General features: G+C 31.5%; 1 protein-coding gene across 1 annotated transcript; it reads right to left on the bottom strand.

Annotated features, from left to right (window-relative positions):
- Positions 1-923: 923 nt before the first annotated feature.
- LOC145314537 (uncharacterized) lies at positions 924-13,561 on the bottom strand. The gene is made up of 7 exons (XM_080154495.1): positions 13,491-13,561; positions 12,478-12,640; positions 7,741-7,905; positions 6,164-6,391; positions 4,151-4,283; positions 3,231-3,331; positions 924-2,584 (listed from the first exon to the last, which is right to left on the bottom strand). The coding sequence occupies exons 1-7, from the start codon at positions 13,498-13,500 to the stop codon at positions 1,156-1,158; spliced, it is 2,229 nt and encodes a 742-aa protein (XP_080010621.1). The 5' UTR covers positions 13,501-13,561; the 3' UTR covers positions 924-1,155.
- Between the last annotated feature and the right edge of the window lie 958 nt (positions 13,562-14,519).

The raw sequence follows: 14,519 nt of genomic DNA, 5'->3' as shown, positions 1-14,519 counted from the left end.
CTGATTATAGAAAAACCTTCGCTTTTAAAATCACATAAAAAAAAGAAATTGATTCTTAGAGTTATCAAATGCTTTGTTATTGTCAAAATGAATAAAAAAGTTAATCAGTTGGTAATTTTTATTTCATTTAAGCTCAAAAACAAAATTTAATTAAATAATGAAACAAATGTACAAAATATGAGTATCATCATACGGAAGTTTCTTGATTTTTTGACTAGTAAAAAACTGATTATATTAACTAAATTAAATAAATAAATCACAATAATGAGATCAATTTGAAATAGATAAATACAAAAACTAAATTGTTTCTAAGTAAGTTAAGACTAGAAAATTTTAAGGACCTAATTTATTTTAGATTTTGGGAATGTTTCTGTCTCTATAATGCATAAATTGGGTGAGTATTTTAAAGTATTCAACTGTTTGACTATTTTGGCGACTAGAAAGTAGTTTTAATATGATAATAAAATTACATGATAACCTAAATAAACTAAATACAAATCTATTTAAACATAATGTTCCTAAAAGGTACAAATCATATACCGGGCCCGCAAAATTTTTCGTGCTGATATTTGGTAAACTTGTATTTGTGTTTCCAATCATAAAAAAAGCATTTTTCTATGCATAATTAAGTTTTCAAAAACTCATTTCTCTTGAATGACCTTGTATTATACTCCAAATCAAAAATGTTTGCCATAGATTTAATAGAAAAATTTTGCGTTCCCTGTATAATAGAAAAAAAGTAAGAATATCATAGCAATTGGATTTTTTTGGTAAATTAAGAAAACAGTAAAAGTGTCTAACTATGACGTCAGAAAAACAATTAACCAATGAGAGGCCGCTATATATTTTACCACAGTGAATACTGGCTTCTTATTGGTTAATTGTTAATATTTTCTGACGTCATAGTTAGACACTTTTTTTGTTTTCGTAAATTAAACATACAACCTTGAGTATTTTTTATCACAAAAAATGACTAATATTAATATTTTTAGATAAGAAGGAAGATTTTATAGAAAACACAATGGATAACAATAATAATAAGGTTATCTTGGAAAAATGGACTTTTTCTCACTAGAAAATCTCACTTTGAAGTCCCTAATTATTCTTACCCTAATTTAGAGTCAGAATTTAGGAATCTAATATTTTGTGGCCACTCTAATTATCATCACAAATGTCCATATCCTCCTCCCAGCCAGCAGCAGTGTCTCTAGAGGCATCACCAAGTTCATTTACATTCTCATCAACATTATGATTTACAATGATTTCATCAGATTCATAATTTTCCAACCGTTTTGGGGAGGGCGTTGGCGTATCCCATTTCGCCCTCCCTGCGCTACTGCGATCCTGAGAGCCTTCAAACCGGTTTTTGTCAATAGTAGGTGTGAGAATTTCACTTCTGCCGCTGACGGCGGGATCATTATCGTCGTTTTCGTCGTCGCAACTAGAAGTGGAAGGTGTTGGGCTTGGCGGTGGCTTGCGCTTATAGGGAATGGGTCGTTTTCGCGCGCTTGTAATTCGACGGCGGTCAAGAAAACTGGGTGACCCGCGCCGACGTGGAATCGATGGCGACCGCGGTGTGGGTGACCGGGTCCTTGACCGCGATGACACAGATCTGGATGAATAGGAATGTGAGCGAGACCGACTGCGTGACCGAGACCTGGACCTGCTTGAGCTGTAGTCTGACCGGGATGAGTAGGAGCGGCTCCGTGACCGGGAGGAGTAGGATGACCGGCTCCCGTACGATGAACGAGAATGTGACCGCGACGTTCCTGATCCTGATCTGGAGCGGGATTTTCTTTTACTTCTAGACCGAGATCGGGAAGGGTGAGATTTTGGAGAAACAGAATTTTGTTGATCCTTGAAATGTTTAAAGCTTTCCTCTAGCTCAATATCAACAACATCATAATCAATTAAATCACCTTTAATAGTTTGAATATGATCTTGTAAGGGTGGAAGTTTGCGCTCACTATCATCTTTGGATGTATCAATAAAAGCATTTTTAAAGAAACCATTCTTTTTCTTATTTTTCATCTTCTTTTCTTCAAGCTTTTTGGATAGCTCTGCAAATGTTGATGGACCATTTTGTGTTCCATCTGACCTTCCTTTTCTGGTTTGATTAATTTCAAAGCAAAGTTTGGGACCTTTGGCTTTCTTAGATTGGCCTTGTTGAATATTATTTACTGTTGTCACAAAAGAATTCTTTTCAAATCTTTTATCCTTGGAATTTGATTCTTTGTTGTTGTTTGAATTATTACTATTTGTTGGTGAAATTGGAATATCATCAATGCTTGAAATTACAATTTTCCCTGGTAAAGGAATATCTTGTTCTACATCATTATTATTTGTAATATTATTAATGATATTATTAGCTTCATCTTTATCATTCTCAGAAGTTTTATCCAGAGACAGAAGGATTCTTTTTGGTAAATGTTTTGGATAAAGTTTACCATCCTTGGGATTTTTAAGAATCTGGACAGAATTGTCGTCTTTTTCTTGACTGGAACTTGAATTTATATCTTTTCTTTTTGTTTCCTTCTCGCGAGAACTTCTCTTGTGCTTTTTCTTCTTAGTGGAACTTCGAGACCTAAAAAATTTAATATTATATGAAATACAATTTTATACACTGCTTTCAGAAAGTATTATGAGCCTTAACCCTTGTCTAAAATCTACCAAATACCAATATAAGGCTATTCCGAAAATTGTAGATTCAAATTTCGCGCAAGTTAATACTAAATTTGTTCTGGATGCATTACACAAACAGACATCCATATTGTGTATATGAAAATATTAAAGGTTATTTTATATGTTCATTACCTTCTAACCATATATGTACAATTGCACACATTAATAGATATATCTACAGATTTATAGTTATTATCGCATTATAGACAGGCTGGCCACGTATATTAAAATGAAAAATTGAAAGATTGTTTATCACACAAATATCACAATAAAGTTTTTATCTATGAAATGATATTTTTTGACGAAAACAAAATTTTTAAAACGAGCCATCTCATAACAAACTTTCTGTCTGCTATATTAAAAGTTAACTCAGCGAGTTAGCGGCATGAAGCGCCAGTACCCAAAATCAGTCAGAACCTGCTAAATTCTTGCACATTTCCTTTAAGCCAGTACCCAAAGTCTGAGACTCCTAAAAATTGAATATTCGATCCATTGTCCCCTCCCTTACTCCCTTATAGTCATGCCTAATCAAGAGACTAACATTTTACCTAGATTTCTTCCTATTTGATCTTGACCTTGATCTTGAGTAAGATGTGGAAGGAGATCTTGAATAGGATCTTGACAGAGACTTCTTTCTCTTCCGTCCATTCTAAAAATTAAATTTAAAGTTTCTGATTAAAATTAGATTTAATTTGTATTATCTGTTGGTATATTCAGTTTTCCAAGAACGAAATTATTCCCAAAAAAATCACGAAACCTTTACATGTTTTTTTAACTGTTGTTAGAGGGCAATACATATTAAAATTGAAGACCTTTCCATCTGTCCACCCAATATCATTTTTGACTTATTTCGCTTCTTGGTTATACCTTATTCCTGAGCTGGATCTTTAAATCATTTCAATGGTGCGCCAAATTGGGGTGAGCCAACTTTACACCAATGCAATGAGAGCACAGCATTTTACGAAATGCCGCGCTGTGATTGGCTGAAATTCGGCGCACCCCGATTTGGCGCACCATTGAAATGATTTAAAGATCCAGCTCTGGTATTCTATATGGATGGTAAATTAGTGGTTCTAGAATTGCTTTGTTTTTGTTTAAGAAAAAAAACTACATTTATTTATACTTCTGAAACATATACGTCTTTGTCCCCTCAAATCTTTGGAACCCCTCATTTTCGACATATTTGTACCTAGTACCTAGCTCAATAAACAATCAGTTTAATTTAAATAAATCTACCCAACTAAGTCTTTTAATTGAAATATGAAAGAGTAAATATTAAGAATTGGATTGACTTAAACCTCTCACTTGAAATAAATTTTTGATATATATGTGTATCTTTAACGCTGTTAAAGGCTAGATTATAACAGCCCTCTATGATTATAGATCTAAGTTGAACTCATTAAATTAAAACGTTATAGATGATTTCCAAATCTAAGCACTAGGAAACAACTTTGAGAATTTTATTTACCTTTACTGTCTGTTGTCCATTATCCTGAGTAACATCTCCACCAGTCCCACCACCAGTAGTAGAAGTAATAATCTCTTTCTGTTCCTTCATCTTAGCTCTAACTGCTGCGGGCTCTAGTACGTTATTCTTCACCCTAAATCATTACATAATATTAACATTTTATTAGCTAACTAATTTTAAATGTTTTTATGGTACATTTTATATGATATTAGTACAGGACAACTATTTTACAGCATGCATATAAAAATTAAAAATGTTGATACTTTTTTAGTTCTTTTATGATTGTAAAGTAATGAAATATTTCTTTTTGAGAAAAAAATATTTAGCATTTTCTAATAAATATTACAAAAAAAGGCAAAGACTTTATTCACAAGAAAAATTTAAAATATAATTTTCATTGTACATCTGTTTTTTTTCAATAAATAAAAGATAAATTATATAAACATGCAAAATAAAGTTGAAAATAAATATTATATGTTTCAAAATTTAAAACCTTGAAACCAACATAATACGTTAAATTAAGCAGTAAAACAATTAGTTTCTTGCCTTTTTATTTACCTTAGAAAATGTTGAAACTAGCCATGAGTCTGTTTTCGATAAAATAAAATTTTATATTAAAATCTTTTAATTTTTAGGTCTGATTTATTTACATACATACCCAATAAAATGTCTTAAGCCTTCTGTTGAGATAACAGTATAGTGTTTAAAAATCTATTCGTTATCTATCTATTCTATTTCTAATTGAAATATTTTCTATAAAGTATGAAGTATTAGATCTATAAATTTTACTTTTAATATACTAAACCTTTCTGCTTAAAAATGTTACATTTTCCTTATTCAATGCTCAATAAATTGTGTTCGACACATACTATACAACAAAAAATAAGAATGAAGGTGCAAAATACAAGAAAAAACACACACAGTCCATCAACAGACAATTAAGAGTTTAAAACACAACATTGAGTCAAAATAAATGCAGTTAGAATTTTGTTTATTTATATACAAATATGTATATATCTTATTTTGCCCTAAAATGTTTTTTTAAATTCACCAAAAAAGAAAAAATTATGATTTTTTACAATAAAAATTTTATTAAAGATTAAAATTTTTAAAGGAAGCTATAGGTAAATGACAAATGAAGTAATACTTTTCTATAATTGATAAAACTAGCATTTTAAACATAATTTAGATTATTTGTAGGTGATGCAAATAAGGGTATGAATAATCATAAAAAACTGCTTACTTAAAATAAAACATGCATTATTACGTAATTTTAAAGTGTATTAGATGGTTGAACATAAAAATATAAAATGGTAAAATCATGCAAAGCAAAGCTAGAATGTTCAAATAAATGTAAAAGGTTCATTTCATAAAATTTGGTTATCCATATAGTTTAAAGTAATGGAAATAGGTATAACCATATTTTTTATAATTTTAGTCTTATCTATTTTTTTTTGGGGGGGGGGGGGTGTATTTTTATTTAATTGAACATTCTAAAAAATGATATTATCAAATGCAATGTGCTTAATTTCTATCAACATTTTACACATACTCCTATACATACTTTACCTAGCTTTTTAGCACTTCCTTTTGCAACTTTTAAATACAATTCAAGTGAAAGTATCAAGTTATACAAAAGGATTGTTGCAATATTTTTTTTTTTTTTTGTTGCATATTGCCAAATATGAATAATTTGAAAGTGAAGATTGTATTCTATGTTTTGAAAGCTTATTCTTAATATTGTTGGATTTTATTACTTTTATGAGTAGGTTTCTAACCCATTTAATTAATATAAGGATAATTGTCATGAAAACAATGCTAATACAACAGATATGTAAAAAAAAAGATTGATTTGCTTTTATTGTATAGAACCCCTATCCAAAATGTAATACCCATGCTCATATTCTTTTAAAGAAAAATGTAAATCCAATAAAATCCAACAATATTTGACTTAAAATAACCGATATTGACGAAAGTAGAAATATAAAAATGAAATAACAAAATGAAACTTACTTGGCCCTGAGCCGAAGAATCGGATTTTCCGGCTCGTAATCCGAGTAAGATGGGGAGCAGGCGCTCTCTTTCCGGCTCTTGCGCTTCTTGGAGCGACGGTGATGGTCCCGGCGTCGCCTGGAAGAGCGCCCACGTTTGTGACGGCTTCGCCGGCGGTGTTCACTTCGATTCCGGCTGCTTTTACGCTCCCGACTCCGCTTCCTGTGCCGAGACTTGTTCTTGGTCGGGCTATAACAAAAAGAATTGTCTGTTTGTGTGTCAGAGTCCACTTTGCGCACAGCTGACTTTTGACAAACAGCTTGAAGTAAAACAGTCAGCAATAGAGAATTCGGGGAAGGATCAATTTCTTTAATAAGGGTGGCAAGATCTAGTCCTTGCAGATTATTATTATTATTAACATGATTAGTACACGATGAACAATGTTCTTTATCAGAATAATTAGACTTTTGAAAGCTTTTAGGCAGGTCACAATTCTTTTTAGTAACAGTTAACTTGGAAGACATATTATTAGAATTTGATAATTTGGAAGACATTTTTTACACAACTTTCAGTTATAAATCACAACACTAAATACATTAAAATTGGAAGACAAGATTTTATCACAGATTGAAATAGTTTTTTTATGGTATTTTTTTCTCAACTACATTGAATTACATTTTGTTTAACAAGTATTTCTAAAATAAAAGTTCTTTTTCATGACTAAGATTCAAGATGGTGGGATGGTTACTACACAAATATATAGATTTTCGAGGCCCAAACAGAACATACTCAAAAGAGAGGGGGAGGGGTAGAATAAGGGAATATATTATAAAGAGGACAAGAATGTGGTTAGGGGGGTTGGAGGAGTAAAGGGAATGTGCAGCAAGAATGGGATAAAAATCAATACTCGAGATAAAATATGATATGATATGGTTTGGGACAAAATATGATACCTTTTCTAAATAACTACAGACAGATCGATATTTTTAAATGTTAGCTACAATTAATAAACTTTAACAACCCCGCTAATTACCCTTGGCTATCCTATAATGCAAAGTAACAGTGTTTAGAAATCAGTAGCTTAAGAATAACTGATAAAGGTTTTTGTTATAGGAAAGCTTTACTTAGGTCCGTGGGTGGATTTAGCTATTTTTCTGCACTTCCCTACCCATTCAAACGCAAAACCCCTAGATGATAGAGGCACAGACGTTAGTCAAACATAAAGAAGTATTGTATTTTTGGCTTAAAGGTATGATTTTTCTAACCACTGGACCAATTATATTTTCCATAAATCCCTAGATGGTTTCATATCAAATCTGGTAATCTTTTAAGGGTGTTTTTCAACCCCATTTCATCCATTCGAATTTAAAGTCATAAAATTATAATTGTTAAAATGATAGTTTTTTAAAAAACAATTTAAAGTGATTTTAAACTGACAGATGAACTATTCTAAACATTATTTATTATTATAAAAAGTATAAGTATCCTAACAGAGAAAGATTAACATGTTTGAAATCATGAATGAAGGTAAAATATATGTTTGTAATCTTTGTAACTTATGACTTTTGTAGTAGCTTCAACCAAAAACAAATAATTACCTTCTAGATTGATTTCTTCTTGAGGAAACACTGTCATCCTCTTTATCTTTTGACTTTGCTGCGCTTGTAACATTGTTGTTATTGTTGTTGGTAGATGTATGAACTTGCCTCAAAAGAAGGCTGCGAAATGAAGCAACTTTGCTTTCTATTTCAACTTGGGAATGCCTATATAATAAAAAATAGTTCAATAAATCATAAATCTGCATATAAATATAAATAATCACCATATACAATACACACAAAAAAAGATTTTACCAAAAAAATATGTTGAGAATTTTAGACATTTAATATTGATTTTTCTAAATATAAAGGGAAAATAAGGAAATTGATATTTTTTTTATAGAATTTTACTTTTCATTTTGTATATTTACAAGTTTATTCATTTTGGTCTTGGGGGGAAAATTAGGAAAAATCATAACTTGCAAGAATTGTTTTGTTCATGTTAGATTTGTTTTCATTAAAGATATTTACATTAAATGGAGAAAAACTTTCTTTGCTACATATCCATAAAAATATCTTAGTTACAGAGTAGCTATGCTCTACAAGAGTATAATTTTTGTATTACATGCAATCGCATGACAACAGCTTGAATTAGAACCAAACTCTTTACCCCAATAATATTGCACAAATTGTCTCAATTACACTTAGTTTAATTAACAGGGGTCATGAAATAATATTTTCCTTTTTTTACTTTTTAGTGGCACAGCTTATACATAGTTGGGTTTTTCTGGATGCACCCTGTTCTGATTATTGATTTTAAATCTTTGACAAAAAATAATATGGCTCTAAATTTCATGAGCATTTAAGGAAATACTAATATTTATTTACAAAGATTTAAAATTTAAGCTTTTTAGTGTTCGTCAGCTTAAAATGTTTTAAACCTAAACATAAAAAAATCTTTTTTATGTGTTATTTTTTTCAATCTAAAATGTTGTTTGCTATTGCTGAACTGCTTATGGATACATTTGTCTTAAATATTGTTTTAAAAATTCATGATAATAATGAAAAATATAGAAAATATTATTTAATGCATGTCCCCTTTAATAGAATTTACAAGTTTGGGCCCTTCTTAGAGTGCTATAAATAAACTGGCAATGCAATGTAACAAAAAGATTATTGTTGCATAATGAAATTAGCTTTTATGACAAATTAGTTTTTATTAAAATAAAATATATCCTTTATGTGTAAAATATCAAGTAAATATGTATAAGACAAATTAGTCTTAGGCAAATTTCGTTTAAAACTAAAGAAGTCTACAGCAGAAGATAAAAGAAACAAAGTATTTGATGTCACCAAATTAAAAGATCCACTTGTTAAACAAGAATTTAAATTAAACCTCCAAAACAGATTCCAAAACCTACAGGTACTAGATGAAACAGAAACTGTTGAATCATGTTGGAATAACATAAAAGAATGTTATCAGAAAAGTGCTGAAGAAGTTATTGGATTCAAAAAGAAAGAGAGGAAAGAGTGGATCTCTGATGATACTTGGAATCTTATAGAAGAAAGAAAAACTATGAGAGAAAAGGTATTAAATGAAGAAAATTTGTTGAGAAAGAGAGAACTAGAAACAGAATACCAAAGACAAGACAAAGCTGTTAAGAGAAACGCTAGAAGAGATAAAAGAAAGTTTGCTGCAGACTTAGCTGATGAAGCAGAGGAAGCAGCTAGAGTTGGTAACACTGCTAAACTCTACAAAATCACCAAGAAACTTTCAGGCAAATCTCAAAGTAAGTCCAATCCTATTAAAGACAGACATGGAAATAAAATCACAAATGATAAAGAGGTAGCAGAACGTTGGAAAGAACACTTTCAACAAGTCTTGAACCAAAATGAACCTGAAGAGGACATTGGTGATCTTATTAACCAACCTGTATTAGATATTGATATCAATGAACCAACCAGACAAGAAATTAAGAATGCCATTGATAGCATGAAGAAAAACAAAGCTCCAGGTGTAGATGGCATTCAAGCAGAACTGCTCCAAGCAGATACAGATTTAAGTGCTGATCTTCTGAATAAATTATTTAAACTTATTTGGAATTCTGAAGAAATACCAAATGATTGGCAAAAAGGAATGATAGTCAGAATACCAAAAAAAGGCGATCTCAGCCTGTGTGACAACTGGAGAGGAATAACTCTTATTTCTGTTCCAGGCAAAGTCTTTTGTAAAATATTATTGATAAGAATAGATGAAGAAATTGATTCCAAGTTAAGAGAAGAACAGGCGGGTTTTAGGAAAGGTAGAGGCTGCATAGATCAAATTCTGGCATTGAGAAACATTATTGAACAATGTCTAGAGTGGAACAAAGAACTACACATCAACTTTGTAGACTTTAAAAAAGCCTTCGATTCTGTGCATCGCCCAGCTATTTGGAAAATCCTTAAATCCTATGGCCTACCTGATAAAATTATCCAAATGATCAAACTGTTTTATGAAAATTATGAATGCAGTGTTATATGTGAAAATGATCTCACAGAATGGTTCAATGTCAACACAGGAGTCAGACAAGGTTGCATCTTATCACCAATTTTGTTTTTGATAACAATAGATTGGGTAATGAGAAAAACTATAGATCAGAAACGGGGTGTTGAACTAACATCTGATGATGATCTTGAAGATCTTGACTTTGCCGATGATTTGGCACTCCTTGCTGAATCATTAGAAAATTTGCAAATCAAAACTACAAGACTAGAAAATTTTGCTAAGCTTGTGGGATTACAAATAAATGTTAATAAGACCAAGATAATGCAATTCCAAAATAACAATGGTAACATAACAATTGGGGATGAAACTGTTGAAAAGGTAGACTCCTTTACATACCTTGGAACTACAATTAGCACAGAAGAAGGTACTAGCAAGGACATACAAAGTAGACTTGCTAAAGCAAGAACTGCCTTTTCAATGTTAAGACCAATATGGAGATCTACTAAATATTCCCGCAAAACCAAACTTAAAATATTTAAAAGCAATGTTATGTCAGTATTACTTTATGGTGCTGAATGCTGGAGGATAACACAATGTGATTTGAATAAACTCGAAGTTTTTCAAAACAGATGTCTAAGACAGATTCACAATATCTTCTGGCCTACAACTATTTCAAACATAAATTTACATAAAATTTCAAATGCATCAACAATTGAACAAACTCTTGAAACAAGGAGACTAAAATTACTTGGCCACGTGTTCAGAATGCATGATTCTAGACTCACCAAAAAGTCCATAGAATGGGAACCCACCTTGGGCACCAGAAGGAGGGGGAGACCAAAGAAAACATGGCGGTCAACCATAAGAGATGACCTTAGAAACAGACAGCTGACTTGGAATACTGCCAGAACAGCTGCCCAGGACAGACGAGGATGGAGAACTCTGCTACAGCCTCTTGCTCCAACTGTGGAGAATTGAGATGGTAAGGTAAGGTATGTATAAGACAATTAGAACAATTTAATGACCTCCATAACTATTACAATGGCGTGCACAGTAGTTTGCAAATGGGGTGTAAACCTTCAAGGGGCGACTAGAGTGAAAGGCATTCCTCCCTAATTTCAATACGTAGGCGGTTTGTTGGCATCCCCTGCACCCCCTTCCCCCCTCCCCGCTTCTGCATTGTCAATTATTGAAAAAGAAGCCTTCGAATTGAGGTTAAATAGAGTGTAAATAGATGCCAACAGTACGACCATAACGTAGTTCTTATAGAGAAGACTTGCTACTTACAAACTATAGCAATATCTTAAGAAGGGCCTAACCTGTATAGTTTACAAAATTTGACATATTATATCATGTCAAAATTTAGATGGACATGAGATTTTTACTGAGATACAATGTGATTTTTTAATAATTTTATAATTACTGACTCACCGGGGTTGTCAAATCAAGTGTGGCTGATGCAAAATAAAATAATAATTTGGTAAAATAGTTTTATGACTTTTTATATTTTATTTCTTAACACTTATAAGGACTTTTTAAGAGTTTTGTTTATGTGTTGCAAAATTAAATAAAATTCATAGGTATTCTATAATATTTCAAGATTTAAAAATTAAATTACATACAAACAAAACCCTAAGAAAGTCCCTTGATTAAAATTACTAAATAAAAAATAAGATCTTATTGATATTTAGTATAATTAATCTTTTCGGGGAAAAAATCTTTTTGTTTGAAAATACATTTATCAAAATACAATATAATTCAAAAATGTTTTTTTTTTCATTTAATAATTAGACTAAAAACTTTACTCTGTCATTGTTCAAATAACATAAGATTGCACCCTCACAATATTACACATAACACTAGGCAAATAGATTTAATTTGGTTCATTTAAGTAAAATACATTTTTTTGGGCAGGTTTTTGGGGTTCTGAATAGGTTAGGTTAATGGTTGTGAATAATAGTGTTTGGAATCCCGTGTGGGTGCTTTCTCAGTAGAAGTATAGTTTGTGTTTTCCCACAAAGTGCCTATCGAGCACTGAACCCCCCCCCCCTTCCACCTAATATAATAATTTTTTCATATGCCTAACTCCTTATGGGGGCTTTAACGTTTTGGGGCCTATTACCGCGTCGACCTAACCCAATAAAACCTAACCTTAAACAATGAACAAACAATCGAAAGTTTACCTTCCTCCTTAATTTCAATTTAGGTAATTATTAAGGAGGAGGGGGAATTCTGTGCTCGACAAGGCACTTAGAGGGAAATTACCCCATAGTTTTGTCATAGAAATAAATTTATTTTTAAAATCTTACCCCTGTTTTTCAAGCATTTCTTCCAGTTCAAGACACTTGAACTCCACCTTTCTCTGGAGGTCCTTGGCCGAGGCTCCATGTGGCATGGACAGGTTGGTGCTGCCAGGTATCAGGAGGCCTCCAGGTAGTGACAACATACTGCTGCTACTTCCAGGCCTCACACCTACAATATAAATGGGTAAAATAACAAGGATGATAAAATCCATAAGTACCGAAGCTCAAACAAATCAAGGAAGGACAAACGGACAAAGGGAATGATATAAATCTAATAAAAATACAAAAGATATTAGAAACCAAAAACCCTTATAAAAAAAAATATAAAATATTTTTTTTGAAAGACAGACAGACAGACAGGCCAATTAAATTAAATACTGAAAGCTTATTGGTACAGAGAATTTTCACCATAAACTTAAGCCGTCTATCTTCAATAGTAGCCGAGAAAATTGCATTATCCCCAGAGCGTTACTGAAGAAAGAACATACAAAGTGAATCATAGAGTAATTTTTATTACGTAAATCATTATTGATTATCGATGATTAAATGCAGAAATGAAATAGAACTTACAAGGATTGCAACATTCAAAGGTAGAGAAGAAAAAAGTCATGAATGGACAAACGGACAAAGTGAGAAAAGTGGTTAATGTTTAGTCATAAAAAAACCCTACCGAGAATTATTTTTCGTATATATGTAATATTAACAAAGATCTCCTAAAGAAATTTGATGTGATGCTCATGAGTATTACTGAAAAACCGAAAGACCCAGTAAGTCATAAGATTTTATGCTGGAGGTCCGCAAAGACATCACAAAATATCAATCGTCTATCTCAGATAACAGCTAGGTAAATACTTTTTCCTGAAGTCTATCATAGTCGCCAAGAAAATCACTGTACACAAATTTTTCAGACAGAGATTTTGAATTCCAGAAAAGCTTCGCTATCAAAAGCATTTAGATAATTGTTTTCAAAACGTAATGAAAAATCTTATACTCTTTATCTAGATTTTAATTTGATTTACCTATTGACATCACTAAAAGACCTGAAGACACCCAACAGAAAACCAATTAATTTCTGAATAATCTGAAATAATAATTAATAAATTTTTTGGGGGGATTTTTAAAAAAATATTCGAAGATTTTTTTTTAGGAAAATAAGGAAAAATAATGTAAGAAAGGACACAGAAGTAATAAATAGAAAATCGTTATGACATATTTAATTAATGTAATGTTTAGAAGACAATAATTCAAATATATTTCTTTTGCAAGCGGACAAGTTTTGGTCTGTTAAATGAGAATTTCATACGTTCGGAATGTTTTTCGTAGCTGTCGCTTTTTAACGGTATACGGACAAACCTCTCATATTTATTAAGTGGCTATGCTACTAACAACCCAAAAAAGTCAATTAATCAATTTTTAACTATTCTATTAAAAACAACTAACTTTTTCTTTCCTATATTTTAATGACATTTAAAGGAGATTTTTATACTAAAACGTGTTTTTAATCACAAATTAATTAAATTCAATGAAAATAAATGAGGTTTTATTCGTAGAGGCTCTATGATGGTTACTGTGACACAAATTTGGTTGAATAGATCAGCTGGGCTAATGACCTTTCTAAAAATCAATATTCCCCCCTTAACCAGACCCGGCCCTGTTTCCCCCAAAAAATATATTCCCGGGGGAATTATCCCCTCCCCCTCTCTCATTCCTCTTGACTTTCTAACCGAGCTTCCCTTTTCTCCGGTTTCCCCTTATTTTATTCCAATATAAGAAACCAAATACCATTAGACTAATCAAAGATAGTTTATTATAATTATTTGTTTCAGCGTTCATAGGCGTATAATTAAATTCTTATTATGTAAAAGTAAAGTAAGTTTTTTGTTTGTTTGTTTATCCTTTAAAATCTCAAAGCCATTAAGCTTACATTAAAGGAAGATTCATATTGGTTTGGGGCTTTGTATTTGTCATTTATTTCCCGTCTTTCTCACAATTTTTAGATGCTAGGGACACAAACGATAATTTCATGATATGATATTCGAATTTGATAT

The sequence above is a fragment of the Acartia tonsa genome, chromosome 3, assembly GCF_053477335.1.
Source record: "Acartia tonsa isolate MP-2025a chromosome 3, ASM5347733v1, whole genome shotgun sequence".
In the NCBI taxonomy this organism is placed as follows: Eukaryota; Metazoa; Arthropoda; class Copepoda; order Calanoida; family Acartiidae; genus Acartia; species Acartia tonsa.
The sequence above is the reverse complement of the archived record's forward strand: the minus strand, read 5'-3'. Positions and strand labels throughout refer to the sequence as shown.